Raw genomic sequence first — 25,452 nt, 5'->3', positions numbered from 1 at the left:
GAAGTGGTCTGTAATAATCAGAGTTTAGATGCTCTTAATAGTTGTTACAGCTTTATGAATATTTAATTTCAAGGAAATAAGTCCTTTCAGATAGTTTCAAATTGTTTTTATTACAAAGAAGAGAATCATGTTGCAGTAGTAGAGATAATTTTTTAGATGGATTATTTATAGAGAAATTCAACTCTGAGATTAATATTTTATAGAATTTATTATACTTTATTCAGGGAAAGCTACTGAAAGATATGCTGCCTTTCACCAAACATTCTGCCATTTCTCTGACATCGCTGTATACTGATCCATGTACCAGGATACTTCTGACTGGAAATGTGGGTAAGTCATGCTTAGGTAGTCGTCTACAGGTTGCTCCATAACCACATGACATAAAGATGGAGGTAGGAAAATACATGACATTTGTTGAGACAAAAGAAAGAAAAAGAAGGATGCTGAAGCAGGAGAGAGTGTTATGAATAGTTTGCTGAATAAATAGAATAATGAATGAATAGAGCAATGAATAGAACCTATTCCATTCTGAGGTCTTTACTTAGAGCGAGACAATCTATTTTTTCCCATCTTTAAATGGGGTACACAGTTAAGCCTCCGACATTGGCTCAGGTCATGATCTCACCATTCGTGAGTTCGAGCCCCATGTCAGGCTCTGTGCTGACGGCTCAGAGCCTGGAGCCTGCTCTGGGTTCTGTGTCTCCCTCTCTCTGCCCCTTCCGTGCTGATGCTGTCTCTCTCTGTCTTTCAAAAATAAATAAGCATTGAAAAAAAAATTTTTTAATGGGGTACAGAACTACCTACCTGTTCTCTTACCTTACATATTGGGAAGAATGTAAAGTTTTCATTTTCCATCTTGAATAGATTATGTTGTATTTATCTCATAAAGGGAGTACCAGCATTAATTAGGAAGGAGAGGGATTCTTTGCTCTCATTAGGGGACTTTTGTATTGATTGTTAGAACTCATACAGTTGGTCTTTATTCTTTGATGTAATGAAATTCTTTTTTCTAATGCTTTATTTCCTTTCTTTCATCTTTTTAATTAATCATGAATTATCTTTCTTTTCATCTACTTTAAAAGATTATGTGAGTGTGTGAATGAGCATTCCTAGTGTAAAAACATTTTTAAAATTTTAGTAGTGTTCACTTTTAAGTTTTTCCAAAAAACAGACAAAACTAACCAGTTTGTTAGAATTTAGACTGAAACAGCATCTTTTCAGTTAAACAAAAGCTTAGCCCACTTTACTCTTACTTTTCTTCTACACCCACCCCTTCACTTATCATTTGCTACTGTAACCTTGATATTTGCATTCGGGTACTGCTATTACATTCATATTTAAATTTTAGGGGCACCTGGTGGCTCAGTAGGTTGAGCCTCCGACTTAGGCTCAGGTCATGATCTTGTGGGTTTGAGCCCTGTGTCGGGCTCTGTGCTGACAGCTAGGAGCCTGGAGCCTGCTTCAGATTCTATGTCTCCCTCTCTCACCTCCCTCCCCTGCTTGTGCTCTCTCTCTGTATCTCAAAAACAAATAAATGTTAAACAAAAAGTAATAATATTTAAATTTTACATATTTTCTTAAAAGAACATTGTTCTCATTTCAAAACTTACTTTATGAATCAGTTTGTACCGTCAATTATTTCAGTCTTCCGGAGGTCATACAAAATTTTCAATTTTAATGAAGTACAGTTTACCAATGGTTTCTTTCACAGATTGTGCCTTTGATGTTGTTTTTAAAAAGTCATTGCCAACCCCAAGGTTTAGATTTTCTTCCAGTTTTATAGTTTTGCATGTTACACTTAGGGTTGTTTTGATCTGGGTTTTTTGGCTTTTAGAATTTGGTGGGAAAAGTGTAACGTGCATTTCCAAATTGAGAGTTTTTATCATGAATGGGTACTGAATTTTGTCAACTGCTTTTTCTGCATCTATTGTAATCATGTGATTTTTTTTCTTCTTTAGCCTGTTGATAGGATGGATTACATGAAATGATCTTCCAATGCTGACCATTGTGTATAATTCTTTTAATATGCTTATATTTTGATGGGGATTTTTGCATCTATATTCATTATGTTCATAACAGCTATTGGTTTATAGTTTTCTCATAATATCTTTGGGTTTGGTATTAGGGTGTGCTGGCCTCATTGAACAAGTTAGAAAGTATTCCCTTTTACTTTTATATTCTGGAAGAGTTTGTACATAATTGGTAAGATTTCTTACTTAAACGTGTGATAGAATTCACCATTAAACTCATTTTGACGCAGTGGTTTCTGTTTGGGAAGATTATTAATTAATTTCCTTAATAATATAGACGTGGGGTGCCTGGGTGGCTCAGTCAGTTGAGCGTCCTACTCTTGATTTCAGCTGAGATCACCATCTCACAGTTCGGTTCATGGGCCCATATTGGGCACCACACTGACAGCAAGAAATTTGCTTGGGGTTCTCTGACCCTCTCCCTCTGACTCCCTACCCCATCCATAAATAAATAAATAAACATTTTTTAAAAATAATACAAGCCTATTCATATTATCTGTTTGTTCTTGGGTGAGTTTTGACAGATTGTGTCTTTCAAGGAACCAGTCCATTTTATCCAGGTTATTAAATTTGTGGGCATGGAATTCACAGTATTCCTTTGTATCCTTTTAATTCCCATGAGATCTTTTTTTCTTAGTTAGCCCGGATAGAAGTTTATCAATTTTGTTGATCTTTTTAAAGAACCAGCTTTTGGTTTTGTTGATTTTTTTCTGTTGAGTTCCTATTTTTCATTTCATTGATTTCCGTTTTGATTTTTACTTCATTTATTCTGCTTACTTTGGTGAATTTGTTTTTTTTTTTTTTATCTCATTCTAAAAGAGAAGTTTAGATTATAGGTCTTCCTTTTGTTTCTAATATGTGCATGTAAATTGCCCTGTGAGCACTGCTTTTGCTGCTTCCCTCTAATTTTGGTGTCATATTTTCGTTTTTATTTAGTTCAAAATATTTAAAACTTTCTCTTGAGATTTTTTTCTATGATCTATTATTTAGAAGTATGTTGTCTCATCTCTAATTATTTTGGGATTTTCCGGCTCCCTTTCTCTTATTGATTTCCAATTTCATTCCATTGTAGTCTGGGGACGTACACTATATGATTTCTCTTATTTCAAATTGGTTAAGATATAATTTATTGCCCAGAATTTGGTCTATCTTGGTGGATGATAGCTTGAGATTAATATGGGTTTTGCTGTGTTTGGATGCAGTAGTCTATAGATATGAATTATATCTAGTTGACTGATGGTGTGATTAAGTTCAACTATGTCTTTACTGATTTTCTGCCCCCTGGGTCTGTCCATTTCTGATAGATGGGTGTGAAGTTTCCAACTATAACAGTGTATTATCTATTTTTCCTTGCAATTCTATCAGTTTTCAGCTGCATATCTTGATACTGTGATGTTAGGCACATACATGTTTTCCTTTTAATTTTTAATGTTTATTTTTGAGAGAGAGAGAGTGGGGGAGGGGCAGAGAGAGAGGGAGACACAGAATCCAAAGCAGGCTCCAGGCTCTGAGCTGCCAGCACAGAGCCTGATGCAGGGTTCAAACTTACCAACCGCGAGATCATGACCTGAACCAAAGTCCGATGCTTAACTGACTGAGCCACCCAGGTGCCCCGGCACATACATGTTAAGGATAGTTATGTCTTCATGGTTTCTGAGAAGTTAGATGTAATTCTTATATTGTTCCTTTATAGATAAGATATTCCCCCCTCTGGTTTCTTTCAAGATTTTTTTTCTTTCTGCAGTTTGAATATGCCTAGATGTAGTCCTTTTTGCTTTTCTTAAATAATTTTTTAATGTTTATTTATTTTTTGAGACAGACAGACAGACATGTGCGGGGGAGGGGCAGAGAGAGAGTGAGACACAGAATCCAAAGCAGGCTCCAGGTTCTGATCCAGATTCAGCACAGAGCCCGATGTGGGGCTTGAACTCACAAACTGTGAGATCAAGACCTGAGCCAAAGTCAGACATTTAACCAACTGAGCCACTCAGGCACCCTGTTGCTTTTTTAAAATCTAGTTTTGTAACTATCATGTGGATTGTAGGATGATTATCTCTCTAATGGTTTGGATTCCATTTGGTAGTGTTGTATTCATTTCTATTTCATCTACCCTGACCTCTAGAGGAAATTTGACTTTGAGCATACATGGCAACAGTAAGTCACAATGAGGTTGCCATATATCAGAATTCCTATGTATAAGTGATATAATTTTTTTTCTTTCATTTCTGGTTTTTCAGATTCTATTTTATTTACCATTATAAATGCCTAAGTCAAATTAATTTGGCAGGCTGGATAGTATTTGCTTAGACAAAAAGGATATCTAACTAAAGATTCCAATGCTTACATTTTCTACAGAAGGACATGTTATCCTTTGCAGCATTAGTTCCTTCCTGGATCCACCTCACAATGAAAAGGTAGGAACTTTAGTTTTAGTTTAATTCATGAACCAGAAATTGACCATTTTTCTCTGCTAGATACCACAAAAGATAGAAATGCAAGCCAAGACTTCCTACTCTGGAGTCATATATAATACTACTGAATCTTAACAGTATTTTATCTTGATGGGCACTGAGAAATGTATACAGTTGTTGAATCATTATATGGTACACTTGAAACTAACATAACAGTCTATGTTAATTATACTTGAAATAAAAAGAAGAAAAAAGAAACAAGCTACATGCCAAATAATAATGGTTTACTGGTGAAAAGAAAGAATGAGTGAGTGAGTGAGTGATCTAGCCACTGGCCACATTACATCATCTTCATGTTTTGATTTATTTGAGAGAATCTATGTAGAAACCCAGAGCTTAAAAAAGTTCACAAATCATCTAGTCCTCCACAGTCAGTTTTTATATCTGACATAACTTTACAGAAAGAGATGCTATTAAGAGACTCTTAAAAACTGAGAACAAACGGAGGGTTGATGGGAGGTGGGAGGGAGGGGAGGGTGGGCGATGGGTATTGAGGAGGGCACCTTTTGGGATGAGCACTGGGTGTTGTATGGAAACCAATTTGACAATAAACTTCATATATTGAATAAAAAAAAGAAAAAGAAAAAAATAAATAAACATTAAAAAAAAAAACAGAAAGAGATGCTATAACTTTTCCTTACAGGCCTAATCTAGTGCCCAACCATTGGGGATGAAAAATACAGCATAGGGAATATAGTCAATAACACTGCAATAACATGTTAGCATGCTATCATGGTGAGCACTGAGTAATATACAGTATGTTGTCCACTTGAAACTAACATAACATTACATGCCACTATACTTGAATTTAAAAAAAAGAAACACTTCCTCACATCGTCTAAATCTTCCTTGTGATTCAAACATATTTTATGCTCTTTTTAGAGTGAACACAATGTAAATGTCACCATCCTTATTTAAAACCACCTGAATATGAACTTTTTGTGTCAATGTGGATAAACAAATATACCTACATCTATTATAAAGACTCAACTTGACTAATTAAAAGTTACGGCAAGGAAGCACTATTTTACCATAGACTTATTTCTCTTAAGGACATATTTTAAATCTAAAACGTAAATAAATAGTATTTCTTTTACTATTATTTTCCTATGGTTACATAGATTAAGATTGGATTCCTTGCAGAGTGTCACAGAATGGTACTGTTTCAAACCTTATTTCAGTTGATCCATAGAATTTTCTTTTTGTTTCCAAGAACCAATGATGGTTTTCTAATGTTCAGATGTTTATTTTTCCTATGATTATCTCCACTTTGCAGAGGGGAAATCAGAGACTGTCTTGCCTTAAGTCCACGTAGACAGTTAATGACTAAGTCAGGACTAGAGCCAGGCTTCTTGTCCTCAAGTCCAGTGTTTTTTCCATATATAACACTCACTGCTATCAAATAGAAAACAATGTTCAAACAACTTGTGAAGCACAAAGTTTCACTTATCAACAGCTATAAATGGTCTTAAATCAAGTCATGTTGTGAGCAGAACAAAAACAAATGACATGCTTGAACCATATATAAGTGGAAAGTTATCTGTTCTCCCTTAATTTTGATGATTATCATATATTGTTATTAATTTTAAGGCACAAAAGTATGACCCAAAAAGCTTACAGTTTTGCAAATGAACTTTCTATAAACTGGGAAACAAGACCTTATAAAATTTAGAGAAAATCTTAAAAACAAAATTATAAAATAATATTGAATTAAACTATCAGTAGAATTTATTTTAAAGCATTTTTACCAATTTATAAAAGCAAAGAATTTATTTTAATAACTTATTTGAAATTACTCCATATTCAATGTCATTTCAACCTTTTTCTGTATTTGGGCAATGTATTTTTTCCACTTTGTACATGGCTGCCTATATACAACAGAATCCCATTATAAGATGCCTCATTATTACACAGATTAATATATATCATGAATTAAATCAGGTTCAGTTATAGATTACAACTAGTTACAATAAATATGTCAGTGCATACATCAGATGTTAATCTGCTTCTCTTGCAACATTACTATTAAAAAGATGCTCTATATAATATAGATATTCTAAGAGATAGGATAGTCAAAACCTGTCCACAGGAAGAGAAATCATACATATGATAATATACACTTGTCTACAAAAAAAAAAAAAGTCTTAGAGCAATGTTTTTCTAAATACAGGTTATAACCCACTAGTGGGTTATAAAACCAGTGTAATGAGTGGTGACCAGTATTTTAATTTAAAAGGGGAATAAAATGCAATAGAATAGAATAGATGATATCAGTGTGCATTGCACATAGTAAGGTTAAGTATCTGAAATTTGTTGGTATGCATGTGCAGATATTGTATCTGTTGACATCTGTAAAATGTCTTTCTTACTTATAGATATGGCCCATAGTAGAGAAACACTTGCCTAAGTGAATCCAGTCCCAAAGCAGAGAAAGAACCCTTGGATGACAAGTTATTATTGAATAACTATGAGACAATAAGAAGTAAGAGAATGCAGATTTCACCCTGGTTGTCTAAGAACAACTAGAGGGGATTGAGTCAGAAGGTCAATAAATTTAGGAGGAATTGTGTCTGAACTTTGTTCAAGTCTAAATGAATAGGAGGCTCATAAGAAAACTCCAAGCTGCCAGAATTCTAGCTACACATATATTCTAGGTAGATGACTCCAGAAGAAGTAGTGCTTGGTGTGAGTTCATCAGTGATAGAGACAGAATGTGCTCTAAGGAGATGTTGCTACAGAGTCAGCTTTCCAGTGGACAACTCTAGTTCACACAGTTCAGGCCTGTTTAAAGGCTCTAGACTTGAGGATAAACCACATCTTGAATCGAGACCTCTGAGGTCTATCAAAGAGAATGAGCCAGGCCCATTCTAATTGTTGATTCCTTGTGATATCATATATAACCCTACTACCTCCATCACCACCACCACCACCACCACCAAAAAAAGAGAACAAAATCACCAGGGCTATCTCTGGATAAAATTTGAAAACACGTAAGTTTTGCCAACTTCCCCTTCAGTCCTCACCTTTCAGCTCTGCTTCCTCCTGCCCCTGATTCCACTCTGCCTCTGCCTATCCCACAGCCTTTCTCCTAAGGCTTTTCTTTTGTCTACTCATCTTGTAATCCTCAACTAAATGTTCATCCTCACTTAAACGAGAAATTGCTAAAGACATAAGGTCTTTTTTCTCCCAGGAATACATGAGATGAACAATCACCTAAAAATGGAGTTAGGATACCTGAGCAAGGAAAAAGAGCTCACAGGGAGAGGGGTTTCGACTTGCACAGATGTCCACACCCATTCACTTGGAAGCTTGGCTCATTCGTGGTTACTGGTTTTGCTTGAGATTGGATTATGATCAGCACATACTTATGCTACGGAATATGCTTTATTGTTGCTTTCTAGAAACTGAAGCAGCTGCTTGCCTGGCGTGCTCATTCTTTAGAAATTGTTCAAGTAATCTACGTAGAAGACAAACAAGTGGTACTTACTGCCTCCATTGATGGCTCAGTAAGGTATGGACCTTCATATTGTGAATTTAGGGTTTTGAGCGCGAGAAGTAAAAATTTTAAGCTACAGTTTAAGTTTATACCCCAAATACAATCTTGATTGGATAATTAAAATAAATACATAAACAAACAAACAAATGTGGCACGCAGAAAGGGCTTTGGAAAGATGGCCACTGGCTTGGGATTCTTTTCCATGCCCAAGGAGACAAGATGCCCTGCTCATCCATGTCAGAGTATAACAAATACTTCAATAAAAGTGTTTTTTGTGTACTCATTTCAAAGAATGAAGCAAGATGATTATCTCAGAGAGATAGACCCAAGCCCAGGAACAGCCACAGGAGACACAGGATCAGAAGGCATAAAGAAAGTCATAGCAAAGTGCAACTCAACACTGAGAAAAGTGAAAGCAAGCTAATGTTTTCACGGACACTGTGATTGATTCTGCAAAGCCTACTTATTTCTAATTGCCTGGATAATGCTAAGGATACATACACCAATACTGCACACACACACACACACACACACACACACACACGCACACACACACACACATACACACATACAAAAAGAAAGGAAATGCCATGACATTTCTTGAGACAAATTGCTGCATATTAAAATGTGTCAAAATCATAGTAATGAATTATCCTCTTGGGAGAATAAAGTCAGGTAAGATCGAGAGTGGTAGAGAGGTTTCAAAGTGTGCTGGAGAGTTTAAACATAGTGAAGGCAAAAAGGAAGGAATATTTTACATTGGGTAAAAGACCCTGTGTGAGCCTGGGGCTGATTTGAAACTTCACCTTGAAGGAAATAGCCTCCAAAGGATTTTAAGTGAAGGACTAACATAATCTGATTTACATTTTTAAAAAAAATAACGTGTAGGGAATGGATTTCAGAGCAGCAAGGTGGGAGCAAAGAGACCAGTTGGACGTCTATGCTGAGTGCAGGTGCCTGGACTAGGGCAGTGGCAACAGTGCTGGAAGCAGATAGTCCAGATCTGAGAACTGTCCAGGAGATAAAATCCAAGAGACATAAACTTTAACTGAAAGGGAAGGTAAGCAGAGGATGTCAAGCCTACCTCCTGCCATATACCACTCAGTGAACGATGGTACCATTCATTAAGAGAGGGGGCACTTAAGAAAAAAGAGAGAGAAAGGAGGCACTAAAAGAGAAAAATACTTTAAATATGGAAGGGTGAAAGTAAATTATTAGAAATGTTGAGTGAAAGGTGAGTCTGGAAGGGGGCAAGGTCCTAACTGGGGTTAAACAGCTCTTCCTCCACCAGAAAGGGAATGTGTTATTTTATTTATAGGAAAAATTAAAAACATGACATTTAATTATTACAGATGTTTTTCACAACTCTGTCCCTTGGGTGTCTGTTCCGGTTTATTTTCAGCTACCTGTCAGCAGAAGTGCTAATTGGGGTTGTAATACACACAGGCATGCACACACACAGGCATGCACACACAAACGCAAGTGTGCACGTGCACCACATGTCACATGTGCACACACTTCTGTTGTTATGAGCATTCCCTGCTCAGAAATTTCTTTTATATGATTCCTTCAAGTGGAGATCTCCCTAGATACTCAATTCAGAAAAAGTAGCTCTATGAATAACTATCTCAGATACACTTCCCTTTATAACTAAGCTATGTCCTTTTGCAAACACTGGCTGCCACTTTCCAAAGGGGTAGGGAATTTTAACATTCTAAATCTTTGTTATCAAAAAGATTGTGATATTATAATAGGAAAAAGTGTAATAAAGACTTAGCTTTTAGACAGAGGATAGACAGGGCTAAGATATTTATCTAAGACCCAGGAAATCAGGCTGAGAGGTGGGATCAATCATCTGGAAGAATTCCACATGCAGCAGGAAATGTCACAAAACAAGATCAGAAGCTGCTTCAGTCCTGACCTAGAATAGAGTGAGTTTGGAGTTGTCCTAAAGGTAGTCCTTACCCTCTAACTTCTGTGCTGGAAGGACTGGTCCATTTCACTTTGGTGAAGGCTCTGGCAAGGCAGTGTAGGAGAATTAGAATATGTAAGGGATGTAAAATGCTCATGTTACATTCTTAGGATGCTATTAGGTGTGAGGAGTCCTGGCTAGATACCTCTCCTCTGTCCTCTCAATGCCCGCCCCCGTGACCTGGGAAACCACTTGAACTTGATGGAATTTACTCTTACCTCATTTAGTGTGTCCTCCTCATGGGCCATGATGACTGCTTCCATCATTTGTTACTCTGAGGTTGAAGTCAAGATATAAAAGCAAGATCTTCCACATACTGTTTTATCTTTCCTTAAGATGCAGGGCACACACTCTTGCTAAGGATATTCTATAGGACTTTAAATCAAGTGGGCTGCTTAGAGGGATCTCACAGAGTGACCTGATGGTAAAACTATGTATATGGATAAAAAAACACTTCTTTTGTCACCTTATTTTATAACTCAGTTGTGAAAAATAGTATGGTTTTTCCATAACAGTAGGAGTTATGGATGGAGGTTGAGAGGATTTTGTTAATAGTAAAAGCATCCTTAGGAAACTCCTCCCACAAGCTCTACTGATGCTGATGCAGAGGTAGACAACTAAGATATAGCACACTGTAAGGCCTAATTCAACTAGCATAGTGTCAGCCAACACAGGTTCTGATCATAATGAATGAACAGTGTTATTCTGGGAAATATCCATTCCTTGTTTTCTGATTTTAATGAATGGCCATCATAAGTACAGATTCAAATCAACATTTCCCAAAATTGTTGTTGATTAGAATTCTAATGGATAAAAATGCTTATGCTATGACTGGTTCCGTGTATTTAACAGGAATAGTCCTCAAATCAAGCTTAAAATCTCTGATGGACCAGTAAAAGCCCATATAAATGATCTAATAAACAATAATTTTCACTGAATTCCAGTTACTTTCTTCTCCCTACTTTTGCCTTTCCTCAGGGTCTGGCATGCCCTCAATGGTCATTACTGTGGATATTTTGGACAGCGAAGAATGTTTGAAATATCACCAACAAATGATTTCATTTTGCCATGTGATGTTAATGAATATCCCATAGAAATAAAAGAAGAAAACAAATTCACAGAGAAGACGCAAAAATATGAATATCCTCTGGTATTTGACCGGCAAAAGTAAGACCACTGGGTTTATTTTTAAGTTTATTTATTTATTTTAAGAAAGAGCACAAGCAGGAAAGGGGCAAAGAAATGAGAGAGAGAATCTCAAGCAGGCTCAGTGCCATCAACACAAAGCCCAATGTGGGGCTCGAACTCACAAACCGTGAGATCATGACCTGAGCTGAAACTAAGAGTCAGACACTTAACCGACTGAGCCACCCAGGCACCCCAAGAATGTGACACTGTGCTGGACATGGAGAATTCAAAGGTGAAAAGTCCAGGACTTTTCAATAACATTGCAATCCAGTGGAGGGGAAAAATATGTAAACAAAAAGCTACAATTCAGTATAATGGTACTTCTAGGAAAATGTCATTCTCAAGATAATCACCAAGGGGTAAATGGGATGTAACCAAACAAGACCAGAGAGGCAACTTTGATCTTCTATGTTTACTTAAATCATGGGTAAGTAAAAGCACTAAATAATGAAAGACTATGATGTAGTTTTTCAACTAGGGGGTCCAGTGAGCAAGTAAGAACGACGTGGTGGGAGATAAAGCAAGAAAATTTTATAGATGCCAAATCGCAATGGGTTTTGTAACGGACCAACAGAAGGATTTTAAGCTTTACAGAAATCATAGTGACAGAATACAGAAGAGAAAAAACAAGTCTGAAGAAAAGGATAGTGCATTTGGTTTTGGACAAGTGTAAGTCTAGATGTTTGTGGGACATCCAAGTGAAGATATTTAATGAGCATTGAGATAGACCTGTCTGGTTGTTGAAAAGAAAACCACATGCACATGGTATGATGACAAGTGGTAATGAGGACACATTTGTAGAACGTGGCAGTGAAGTCACATAGGACAACAGAAAAGTAAACACACGATTGGCATTATTTCAGCTGATGACCTTGGAGAGGGTAATGCCAGTGGAGTGGTGGGTAACAATCACATGCTAGTGCTTGAGAAATAAATAGGAGATGTGAGGTGGTGATAGTATATATTGCTTTGTAAGGAAGTCAAATAGCTCTAACGTTAGACAAGAGTTTGATTCATGGATATGCTTGTGTCTCAAGGACACCTGAGCACTGCTTAAAGGCTTAGAAAAAGAGGACAGTTCCCTAGTAGGGAACAGAGTGTTGGCAAAAGGTGTTTTGTGCTTTTGTAACATTCAGTCCTGGTTTTGATGTGGTTGGATCTTTGTCATTATGGAAGTGATTGGAGCTTAATTGAGCTCAACATCAGCAAAGCATGGGGGTCCTCCCTGGACTGGTAATATACAGCAGACCAAAACAGGGGGAACTGACCAGATGAGTCAAAAATGGGAAGAAGCAGAAGGGATTGTCTAAAATAAAGCCCTTTAGGGAAATCGTAAGTGCGCCAAATCTGGAGAGATTGCATGCCATCATCTAGTCCAACAGTTGGTAGAAGAAACAGAAATTGAAGCAAAGTGTCACAAGCCACACAGCAGCAATTTTAGAAGAATCAACAAGGGTTCCACGTGACTGCCAAAACTCCACTGAAGGGTTCAAGCCTTGCCTTGGCTGGCCAGCAAGACCTCCAGAGAAGAGATCATGCCAAAACATGAGAGGTGGTGTAGTAAAGACTCATCAAGTTGTGGTAAAGTTCCCCACACACAGTTGATCAATGGGTAATTGCTGAGCCTTGAACATCCATTTATCTTAGTACTCAAAATAGTATATTCTAATTTGGTAATATGCATCTCCTTCACTAGCTCTGTGAGTTCCTTGAGGATTAAGGCCATGTTTTATACATCTTTATATAACCAGTTCTTAGCTTAGTGCTTAGCACACAATAGTCACTTAAAAGGTATTTGAGTGAACAAATAAAGAATGACTAGTAAGTGCAGAGGTAGCATCATTAGGACTGGTGCCATGAAAGCCAGAGAATTTGGGACCCAGAGAAAGAAGGATTTAATGGATACATGTGCAGTAGGCAGAGAATAAAAGATGTGGGTATGTGCTGAACAGTTTTTCTTGTATCTTTTTACACAGATGGAAAAAAATGAGCTCAATGTCTTTGCTTTTCAAACGTACACCTCCCAAGGCCTTTCAAGTGGATCATGATTTTAAGTTTTTCAAGTCTCTTTCTTCTCCCAAGGTAGCCTTAAAACAAACAAGTGAACAAAAAAAGATAAACCACTTTGCTTTTGTTTTCCTGAATTTAGATCTCTCTGGTATATTAGTTTTCTATTATTGCTGCTACAAATTACTACCAACTTGGTGGCTTAAACAATATAAATTCATTATCTTATAGTTCTATATGTCAGAAGTCTGTCCTGGTTCTCACTGGTCTAAAATTAAAGTGTTGCCAGAGCTATGTTCCTTTTATAAAGGCTGTAGGGGAGAATCTCAATGCTTTAGTTGGGGGCCTCCTCCTTCATCTTCAAAGCCAGACATATTGCTTCTCCCTGACCATCTTCCTGTGGTCACATGTCTGTGACCCTATGGGAAAGGTTCTCTGTTTTTAAGGATGCCTGGGATTAGATTGGACCCACCTGTATAATCCACCTCAAGGTTCCTGACCTAAATCACATCTGCAAAGTTCCTTTTGCCAAGTAAGGCAGTGAAACCATAGGTTGGGGGTGGGGGAAATAGGATGTGGACATCTTTGGTTGCCATGATTCTGCCTATCACAGACTGACACACTTTTCTTCAGTGCAGAATTAAGAGAGAAATGGGTCCTGCTATTCATTCTATTTGCAATATTTGTAAAAAGTGGATATAGCATGAGTCTTTAGGCTAAGGTGTGGTATTAATTGAAATCAATTTCTTCAAGATCTTCAACACAATAAGCCAAACTTAACCTTTTTATTTTTTTTTTCAACGTTTATTTATTTTTGGGACAGAGAGAGACAGAGCACGAATGGGGGAGGGCCAGAGAGAGAGGGAGACACAGAATCGGAAACAGGCTCCAGGCTCTGAGCCATCAGCCCAGAGCCTGACGCGGGGCTCGAACTCCCGGACCGCAAGATCGTGACCTGGCTGAAGTCAGACGCTTAACCGACTGCGCCACCCAGGCACCCCAGACTTAACCTTTTTAAATTTATCTACTGTTACTAACCTACCTTGCCCCACCCTCTACAGATCAGGCTAATTGTTATTTCCTGAGCATTCCTGCCTTCTGCCCCAGTTCGCCTGAGCTGTCCATACCACATCTGTGACCTTTCTCTGTCAAGTCCACCCCACCTTTGTAATTGACAAAAGATTAGTATTCAGAATAGAAAAGGAACTCCTAAAAAAATCAATAAGAAAAAAAAGACAGTCCAATTTAAAAAATGGTCAAATACTTGAATAGATACATCACAGAAGGAAAAAAAAATTGCCAATAAGCACATGATGAGATGTTCATTAGTAAACATGGAAATTCACATCAATAATATTATGAGATATCATTTTACACCCAGCAGATTGGCAAATGTCAGAGAGTCTCACAATATCAAGGGTCAGTATGCATTTGGCACAATCAGAACACTAATCCGCTGGCAGAAATAGTGTAAATTGGTAGAACCACTCTGGAAAACAATATGGCGTTATCTAGTAAAGTTGAAAATAGTTATAGTATCCTAGATATATATCTTTGGGAAATCCTTAAACACATGGTTAGGAGGCAGGCACAAGAATGTTCAGAGCAGTACTGTTTGTAATAGAAAAACCTGAAAGCAGCCTAAATGCTCACAGACATTATAATCTGAACATAATTATGGCATATCTATAAATTGGAATACTACAGAAGAGTGAATATAAATGGACCAAAACAACACTCATGTATATGAATAATTGTTTGACACATGCTATTAAATGGGAAAAGTTTTGCTTAAGAATATGTACATAATTATTTCATTTATATAAAAGTCAAGAAGAAGCCAAACTAAATAAAATATTGTCTGGGCAAAAATTTACATAAAGTAAAACTATATAAACAAAAGCAAGAGAATTAAAAGCACAAAGTTCAGGACAGTCATTACATTTTAAAGGCAGATGAAAAGGACTCAGAACCTCAAAGTTGAGGGTATTGTTTCTTTTTTAAAAAAAAATTTTTTTTTCAACGTTCTTTATTTTTGGGACAGAGAGAGACAGAGCATGAACGGGGGAGGGGCAGAGAGAGAGGGAGACACAGAATCGGAAACAGGCTCCAGGCTCTGAGCCATCAGCCCAGAGCCCGACGCGGGGCTGGAACTCACGGACCGCGAGATCGTGACCTGGCTGAAGTCAGACGCTTAACCGACTGCGCCACCCAGGCGCCCCGAGGGTATTGTTTCAATACATAAAACAGAGCAGTGGGTCCATGGATGTTCATTATGTCATTATTCTTTCACATTATCAACTTCATAATTTGATAAATACTTAATATTTTCCAAATTAAATAGTTTTCATAAGTCCTGCCTTTCTGTCCAAGTGGAACTCAGCTGCTCCCAGAGGGCAGGGTGACAAGGAGGAGAAGGACAGGATGGGGAGTGGGACAGACTTAGGTTTAATCTTAAATAATTTTATCTCTTTATTCATCTGCAAACCCTTCAAAGTGTTGTGGTGAGGATTAGATGTGAAGATGCATACAGTTACATCACAGATTCTCAGTAAATGTTAATTCTACATTCTCCAACAACCCTGATCTCTCCCTGCTTTGTGTTTTATAGCGTATTCATTTACCATGTTCTCCAATGAATCAGTATTTTTTTGTGTACTCTTCTTTACTTCCCACTCACCACTGAGTCCTAAGCTCTTTATGGCCAAAAACTTATGCATAGCATATAACTCAATTTTGTTGAATAGGATTGAAATAGTACAACCTAAAAATAAAGATTGGTATGTCCTTTTAATATTCTCTTCCAATTTGAAGATAAGAAATAATTTTTTAAATAATTTAACTGCAATATTAAATACATTTTGGGGAAATCTTTAGCAAAGTTTAAAAGGCCTTGAAACAATCAAATGCCCCAAAGATTGTCTACCCCTTAGCTCAACTTTATCTTCTCAATTCATTGGTAAAATAATAAAACGTTAATGCTAAAGTTGAATTAAAACACCCTTTTCTTAGGAATCTCTGAATTCTTCCAGAATCTTGTTTTGCCTATTCCTTTTCTTTCTCAATTATATAAAATATATTCATTCACTTCTTTATGACATATCATTATCAGTAATAATAATACAATGATAGTAAATCTTACATTTGAGTAGCACACTATCTGTGTTATTTCATTTGATCCTCATAAATAGTCAACAGGGAAAGAACTTGCCCAAGATCATTCAGCTAATAAGCATCAGAGTCAGGATTTAAACCCAGGAATTTTGCCACTGATAGAATGTGCCCACATCACTAAACATCCACTTCCTGTGTTTTGCAGATTCGAAGACGTGCCTTAGAAGGATTCCTGATGGAAAACAGAGAGGCAGGGATTGTTTTCGGCTCTCTTCCTATATATAGGGTAAGTTGGAGGCTTCTAGAACTAGAGTAGTTAGAAAACAAGGAATCTGATGTCTCATTCCCGACCTTGGGCTACCCAACAAGGTTGAAGAAAATCACATAACCAAGCAGACTGATGCTTCTATGAGCGTGCTGCATCTGATCCCAAAGAAGTCTCTAGTTCTAGGTGTCCATGGTCTTGACCATTTGCCTCTGCCATTTCACGTTAAACAACACTATAGGAAACTATTTCAGATTTTAACCTGGCTCTTCATCGCCTACAGGATAAAATCCAAATACCTTTAGCCTGGCATACAAACCTTTCATAATCTGGCATCTGCCTGAACTGTATGATCTCATTTTCTACCACATTCTCCCATGTACTTTATACTCCAGCTGTGACAAATTACTTGCCATTCCTTAAGCATCACCACTCTTCCCTCTTCTGTGACTTTGCCTGTGCTGTCCGTTGGCCCAGAATTCATCCTCTGCCCAGAATTTTCTTCTCCTTACTCATTCTCTTCCAGTCTCCACTAGAGCTAACCTCTGTTAAATTAAACAACTAATTAAACCAAGAATATTAAACTGAAGAAGAAATACTTCAACTTAACCTTATTATTTCATAAAATGTTATTTCTCCTTCCCAAGAACATGTTCCCTGTAATAGGGTCAAACACTTAAGCTACAGATAATGCTAAGGATGAAGTGTCAAGAAGTCATAGTGGGCATCTGGGAAGGAGGGGTATATTTTAAAGCAGTTGAACCTTTCCCTATTCTCCACCCCCGTGAATTCACATTACAAGTGTAATCACCTTAAATATGTCTCACTAAATCTTTACTTATGGCTTCTAGGTACCAAGCCCCACTAGCCTAAGATTTCTTCCACTCATTGGTTCAGAAGCACGAAGGGAATCTTCTGACATCATTCCAGGAAAAAAGAAGGGAGGTCACACTCATGATAAGGTTAGTACTTAGAATTCCTAATGTATTCCTTTTCTGTGTGGACTGTTAATTATTTCTTTGTTCCCAGGGACATTCTGGGCCTAAGATTTTCTCAGTCCATATTCTTATCATGAATATTCCAGGATGCATGTGTTTTAGCTCTGTGAGATGGAAATCATGAATTTGCTGGACAGAGAGGAAAAATTAAACAGGACCTCTGAACCTGACAAATGAAATTTTTCCAGAGCTAATTCAAGACTTAGATTCACTGCCTAGTTTTAAAAGCTAGTATCAATTGATGAATGGATAAAGAAGTTGTGGTATATATATATATATATATATATATATATATATATATATATATATATAATGGAATACTACTTGGTAATGAGAAAGAATGAAATATGGCCCTTTGTAGCAATGTGGATGAAACTGGAGAGTGTTATGCTAAGTGAAATAAGTCATACAGAAAAAGACAGATACCATATGTTTTCACTCTTATGTGGAGGCTGAGAAACTTAACAGAAGACCATGGGGGAGGAGAAGGGGAAAAAAAAAAGTTACAGAGAAGGAAGGAGGCAAACCATAAGAGACTCTTAAAAACTGAGAATAAACTGAGGGTTGGTGGGGGGTGGGAGGGAGGGGAAAGTAGGTGATGGGCATTGAGGAGGGAATCTGTATGGAAACCAACTTGACAATAAATTTTATATTTTAAAAAAAGAAAATCATATAAAGTTAAAAAAAAAAAAGCTAGGTAACATGACATAACATCTCTGAGGGTTGTATAACCATCCTTGCTTCTGAATGTTATGGTACCTACACAGGATGGAGCCATGAAATCAGTAAGCCTCTGTCTCACCAGCCACGTCAAGAAGTTGTTTTGTGTATTAATAGGCGTAGCTAACGTTCAACGACTTACAGTTTACGTAGTACTTTTAGAAATTATTCCCCTCATTTTCACAACAATTACAAAGAAAAATGTTATACCCACCTTAAAACTGGGAAAAAGTAGAGCCTAACCAGAGGGTAAGCGACTTGCCAAAGATCACATAAGAAATAAGTGATAAGCTGAGTTCTACTTGTGACTCTAAATGTCATGCTCATCCTATTAAGCCATACAGCCTAGAAAATTCAAATGCGGTCACTCTTCTACTAGTTCCAGGAAGCTTGTATTGGCTCAACTTAACCTGTGGCCATTCGTCTCATCTTTATAATAAAATAGATGAAATGTGGGGCTCCTGGGTGGCTCAGTTGGTTAAGCACCTGACTCTTGATTTCAGCTCAGGTTTTGATTTCACGGTTCATGAGTTCGAGCCCCCCACTGAGGTGGATAGCACAGTCTGCTTGGGATCCTCTCTCTCCCTCTCTCTCTCTGGCCCCCCTCTGTTCATGCCCTTTGTCTCTCAAAATAAATAAATAAACTTAAAAAAATGGATCAAACCTTAAGAGGAGGATCTAACACATGGTACTTCTTGTAAGCCTCATTTCATGATGTCAGACTGCAAACAGAAAGAGCTGGTTCATACTGTCTGTGCCTAATGGAATAAACGATAAAAATCATAACTCCCACCACCAGAACAAAAAGCTGCTTTATTTAATTATATAGAAATCTTGACCATTATTTTGTTAGCTTATGTACATAAATGATTCCTGTTAATCATCAACTCTACCAATTGTTTGAATATGAATTTTTGGCAATAGAGGATTTTCTATAAAATAATATAATTTACTGTTAATTGTTTTAAGTAGTGGATGAAACACAGTGGTATCAAATGATCCACAACTAACAGGTAAGCAAAAGAGTGTTTGTTTGGGGTTTTATAATTTGTATATTTTATGCTTGTATTTCCATTCTTATTTGTTTTGCCTCATCTGATATTAAATATACTTTGCATTCTTTAAGTACAGACTAAGTGAAGAAAGAAGGTGGCCAGATGTGTCTTAAATACCAGGAGGAAGACAAAAATGGAATAAAAATTAGTCATGGTTAATCTACATAATGAACAATCTACACTTAGATCATCAGAAATTGATTCCACTATGATTAATTTTGTCAATGATCATGAAATATGATAAATTATTTCCCCAAATGCAATGGAATTTTTAATATATCTACTGTTTTAATAGATATTAAAACTTTATTTTCTCTTAATAAAGAGAATAAAGCTTTCTTTCACTCTGAAAAATCATTAACCATACAAGAAGGGTAAGAGGAGTAGATATCTCCATTTGCTTATAGAAAAGGTAAAAATTCCCTTTCTAGTTTAATGTAGAAAAGAGTTAAGTATAGTCAGGGGTTAAAATCTGTTTCCAAAATAATATTAGGTCCTTTCCACAAAATTATGCACTTAGCAAGATGACAATGAAATCTGGAAACTGGTATAGATTAAAGAATCATGGGGGCACCTGGGTGACTCAGTCTGTTAAGCATCTGACTCTTAACTTTGGCTCAGATCATGATCTCACAGTTTGTGGGTTCAGGCCCCTCACTGGGTTCTGCACTGAGAGTACAGAGCCTGCTTGGGATTCTGTCTTTCCCTCTCTACCCCCACCCCACTTCTGCTCTCTCTCAAAATAAATAAATAAACTTAAAAAAAAAAAGAATCACTATGTTGATTGTCTGCAATTTAAAAAAAAAAACATACAGCTTAAGTGGGGAAAATAGTGGATGAGGTCAAATTAATAAATACCCATCAAATATCTATTTTCATGAAAAGCACTTCCAAGAAGCTAGGCATAATATTACTTCAGAAAATTTTGTGTTCAAATTCCAGTTTTGTGAAACAAACATGTACAGAACATCTTGAAATACCTACTAATGTGCCCTGCACTGTGTTGGGCACTAAGAAGCCATTCATAGATCAAAGAGCTCACAGTAAAGAGAAGAGAAAGTTCTCTGAGCAAATAGTCCAAAAACAGGTATCTTAATCTCTCCAACTGATTATTTTTAAATAATAGAAATGCTGATTTCAATTATTAGTGTCTTTAAATAGCTTGTAAATCCCTTTAGAATTAAACAAGTTACAAAATATTAACCATAGCACAGGAAAGCATACATCAGAGCCAATTTTATACAGTGGACACTTGAACAACACAGGTTTGAACTACAAGGGTCCATTTCTGTGCAGATTGTTTTCAATAATTACAGTGCAGTATTTTCTCTTCCTGATGATTTTCTCAATAAATATACAGTACAGTATACCTTCTCTTCCTGATGATTTTCTTAATCATATTTTCTTTTCTGTAGCTTTATTATAAAAATATGGTATATGTGCTAATCCACTGTGTATGTTACTGGTGAGGCTTCCAGTCCACAGTAGACTGTTAGTAGTTAAGTATGGGGAGAGTCAAAAGTTATACGTGGATTTTCTACTTCATGAGGGGATCCTCAAGGGTCAACTGTAGCTCCTTTTCAATTTAAATGTGGAAGAGAGTGGGAGAACATGAACTTGTGACATGTGATCCATTCACACAATTGTGGAAGCATAGCCAATAATAGAAAAATGTTTAAGTGAAAGATATATAAGAATGCAAATATAGGCATAAAATATATGAATTACAAAACCCCAAACACTCTTTTGACTACCTGTTAGTTTTGGATTATTCATACAACTGTGTTTCATCCATTACTTAAAACAATGAAAAAATATATATAATAGCATACTTTATAACTTTTCAAAGAATAACAGAAAAACACTCACAATTTTATTCCAGGTGAAAGGGGATATAAACCATAACTGAGTGTTACCGCTGGTGATAATGGCTAACATTCATGTTTAAATTAGCATGCCAGGCACAAACCTGTAGGCTCTATATGCTCTCTTTCACTGAATCTTTATAACAACGAGAGAGTTATGATTATCATCCCCATTTGATATTCAAGAACACTGAAGCACAAGAGGATAAATAATTTATTTAAGATCCCAAAAGAAGTAAATAGTAGAGATGGGATCTAAATCCAGCAGGTTAACTTCAGAGCCCAGACACTTGAATACAATGCAGTGTAATTGAGGCAGTCAGGAAGCTGCTCGGTGCCTCCGGGTTAAGTAACCAGATGAGAGTCTGCAGGTAATGAACAAGGAAGAACTCTCCCTTCCCATCACTCTCTGTGCCCTCACCCTAGTTTATTTTTCTTCACAGCTCCAATCACTACCTGCTATCACATTTCATAAAAGTGGATTTATTTGTAATGATTCTCCCCCACTAGAATGTAAGATCCATGAAGGCAGGCACTTTGGCTTATTCTCTGTTGGATCTCCAGGGCTTAGAACAGACACATAAGTCACACACACACACACACACACACACACACACACACACACACAAAATTTGCTGAATGAAAGAATGAATGAGATCAAGAAGGAGGGGAGAGAGCAGGAGGAAGTGGGGGAGAATAATGATAGAAAATTAGATTAGAAAATCAGTGCAGCTTGGGAATTTGCTCCAATTGGTTAGTGGATTGATCTGGGGAACTAAGTTTCCCACCTTGTGTCTCAGAGAGGACTGGTCAGGTGACTGTAAGCGTTCAAGCCTGAGAGATCTTTAGGTGCTTGAATTTTACCTTGGGGCTCTCTCTGTTTTTTTCTTTAGCTATAACTCTCTGTATTTCCTCTCCCTTCTTCCTTCTTTCTTTCTTATTCTCCACAATAGAGCATAAAATCAAATTGATGTGTACTGTCAATATTAGCTGAATATTACTGACAAAAATTAGATACTTCTTGTTCTGAATTTTTAAACCAAATGAGTTTAACTTTCTATATGTATGTCTTCCAGAACTATCTAATTCAAAACTAATTTTCATTTCTCATTTGTGGGATCATCACTTGATTTTATTTTCCTATAAGTCAATGGACTCTGATGATATTCATATACAATATCTTTATGCCTGACAACAACATAGCAAACTTCTGTAATTGGCTTTATTTTAATCAAACCCTTGCAGACTGGGTAGTTGAGTCCCAGCATGGGATAACTGCCCAGTCAAGTAGTTAGTCCAAAGCTTCTGCTTTTCCACCATACCCTTTTGGAACCCCACCTCCTGTTTTGTTTTGTTTCGTTTCGTTTCTCAGAGAGAGAGAAAGAGTGTGTGCATGCAGGCACGCACTTGAGCAAGTGGGGGAGGGGCAAAGGGAGAGGAAGAGAGAGAGAATCCTAAGCAGGTTCCACGCCCAGTACAGAGCCGAACTCGGGGCTCGATCTCACCATGAGATCATGACCTGAGCTGAAATCAAGTCTGACACTTAACTGACTGAACCGCCCAGGCACCCCCACCTCCAGTTCTTAACACATTTTTACCCTGGAAGCATACAGGATAGTTAAGCAACTAACTATATACTTTCTTACTAGGAGGATTAAAATCTCTACATAAATTAGTGGTGCAACTTGACTCTAAAAATTGTATTTATCATATAATGCCAGTTACTAACTGACATGTCCTTTATTTCACAGAGTCAACGGAAGAAAAGTCTGAAAAGAAATTTCGTCCCACAAATAAATCTGGCTTCTTCCTTCTTCCCAGCCATCAACAAATGAAGAGAGAAAAATCAGATGTGACTGTGGTGGCCTGAGCTTCACATGTATGATACTCCAGCCTTTATTTCAGGATGAAAGTGTGGGTCCCCCAGACACTGTCATCCATATCTATATCCTCAGGCCATCCTTCAATGGAGAAGGTTGCTCATGGAGCCCAGGTGGCCTCAGATCTGAACAAGGAAGCAGCAAGCAGACAGTTAGCCAACTTCATTCATAGATGGAAATCCACTTAATGAATAGGGAATGTTTCTTGCTTACTGTCAGCAACATGACACATAAGGAAACAAAGAGAATCAATAGCATAAGTAGATTGAAAATAACATGGTTATCAATGATCAGCTGTTTGCATCTCCCCCTTGTTCACCCGAATTCATAAGCAGAATTATCAGAATTTGTTTCATCCTATGTGTTATACAAAGAAAAACATTAAAAAGAAAAATGTGCAAATCAAGCCTCTAGATCTTTATTTCCTTCATTTAGGGAAATGTCATGTGGAAGAAAATGTTTAGAGTTTCTTAAAGTTAGAAGTTATTTACATTTAGTCTAGAAATGAGTCCAGATAAAAAGAATTATCTGACCTTTCTTGGGTTCATCTTTTATTAATTATTTTACCAATTGATTTTGGTAATGTGGCCAAATCATTAATTTTACCAATGGGCACGCATGTATTTTTACATTTTTTGGTATTTTTGTATTTGTATTTGTATGAAAGCATCTAAATATGATCAACAATACAAGAGATTTTAAATAAATCAGAGGCATGAGGAAGGTATCAGAATTGAAGACTGCACATTCACTGACCTCACTTCTCTTTGGGAAATGATTCAGAGCTCTGGGTAATGAAAGCATTCCCATGTCAAGGGTTATACGCACCCAAAGCAGTTATATGCATGATACCACTTGGTAATAAAAAACTGTGGTCTCTTAAGATTTGATTCTGCCTTTCCATTCTGAAGGGCTCCATTTCTTAAAGTTCCAACAACTTTGGAAAAAATAAAGAAAGTTTTTATTCACATAAACTTTATACATTTCTATGTTTATTTTGAGGTGTGTACTAATTTTGGGTGCTTGTAGGAATGTGATTATTTCTCCTACTAATTTTCTTTTTCTTGATTTTAGCTCAGGTTATGATTTCCCAGTTCATGAGGTCAAGCCCCATGTTGGGCTCTGAGTTGGGCATGGAGCCGGCTTGAGATTCTCTCTCTCTCTCTCTCTCTCTCTCTCTCTCCCTCTCCTTCTGCTCCTCTCCCCCACTCACATTCTCTGTCTGTCTCTCTCCCTCTAAAAAATAAGTTGGGGGGGGAGAGGCCAAGGTGACAGAACAGCATGGAAGTTTTTTTTGCCTGTCTTGTCCCTGAAATGCAGCCTGATCAATAACAATCTTGCACACCTAGAAAACTTAATTGAGGATTTAAAAAAAATCAGTACAACTTGACACACAGAATTTGGCAGGTACATGGAGTGGAGAGGCAAACTGGGGAAGAGAGAAGCCGTGGAGGGCAGGGAGCTGTTTTTGCTGCAGGGGGAGGATGGAGACAGGGGGGAAGATACAGGAAAAGCACTCCCACCAAAAGCATCTGGAGAGAAAGAGTGGAAGCACCAGCAAGGGACTGAACAAGAAAGGGAGAAAGGAGAGGGTTTAAATACCATTAAGATGCTATAAACAGGGGAGTGCAGAGTCTGAAACTCCACAGCTTGATACCTGGCAGAGCTCTGGTAGGAAGAGCAAATCCCCCGGAGCAGACAGCGAGGTCCAAGTGGTCCTCGAGCCACACAGGAAGAGGTGGTTCCCCTGCTGGGAGGACATTTGGTAGAGGCTGTGTGGCCACCCAGAGGTAAAGGTCCCAGTGGACCCTGGAGAACAGCCATGTTCACTGCTGTTGGAACAAGGACATTAAGGGTGAAGCCTGGCACCAGAAGTGTGTTGTGATTTACTGTAATCCCTGAACCACCACTGCTACACGATTACATGAACATTTTCTGGGGTGGGCTGGCACTCAGCCACAGTCTCTGGGCATCGGTAACAGCGTGGTCACATGAACGTTCCTGGGGACAGGCTGGCACCAGCCATTGCTTGGCGATTCCCTCCCCCAGAGGGTCTGAGCGGTTCAAATCTGCAGGGCCCTCAGAAGTGAGAGGTTTGGAAACACAGCCCCATCTGAGATAAAACTCAGGAAGGAGGTGCCGCCTGGCAGGCTGATGACTTGGTTGCTGAAAATGTAGAAGCAGGGAGTGGACAGAAGCTGGAGACAAAGGAGGGGTGCTTGATTTCCAGTGACCAAGAGCACAGATACTAGAGACTGGGTAGCTGGGTGATACCATTGTCAACCCTCCCACGCATGTGCATACATGCCTATATGCACCACAAAAATCACCCCAGTAAACTAAGGAGTGACATCTACTGGAGAACAGGGTGTTATGCCAAACTCTGTCCAT

General features: G+C 37.7%; 1 protein-coding gene across 2 annotated transcripts in view; it reads left to right on the top strand.

Moving 5' to 3' along the window:
- WDR64 (WD repeat domain 64) overlaps window positions 1-23,442 on the top strand; it is a 151,030-nt gene extending 127,588 nt beyond the window's left edge. For both annotated transcript variants that reach the window (XM_047840593.1, XM_047840594.1), the window contains 8 exons: window positions 225-330; window positions 4,386-4,444; window positions 7,903-8,012; window positions 10,948-11,136; window positions 13,134-13,239; window positions 16,484-16,564; window positions 17,395-17,505; window positions 22,933-23,442. In XM_047840593.1, coding sequence (XP_047696549.1) covers window positions 225-330; window positions 4,386-4,444; window positions 7,903-8,012; window positions 10,948-11,136; window positions 13,134-13,239; window positions 16,484-16,564; window positions 17,395-17,505; window positions 22,933-23,016 — 846 coding nt within the window. In that variant the 3' untranslated portion in view covers window positions 23,017-23,442. The remainder of the gene's footprint in view (window positions 1-224; window positions 331-4,385; window positions 4,445-7,902; window positions 8,013-10,947; window positions 11,137-13,133; window positions 13,240-16,483; window positions 16,565-17,394; window positions 17,506-22,932) is intronic.
- Window positions 23,443-25,452: the final 2,010 nt, after the last annotated feature.

Source organism: Prionailurus viverrinus, chromosome F1 (genome assembly GCF_022837055.1).
Source record: "Prionailurus viverrinus isolate Anna chromosome F1, UM_Priviv_1.0, whole genome shotgun sequence".
Classification (NCBI taxonomy): Eukaryota; Metazoa; Chordata; class Mammalia; order Carnivora; family Felidae; genus Prionailurus; species Prionailurus viverrinus.
The sequence above is the reverse complement of the archived record's forward strand: the minus strand, read 5'-3'. Positions and strand labels throughout refer to the sequence as shown.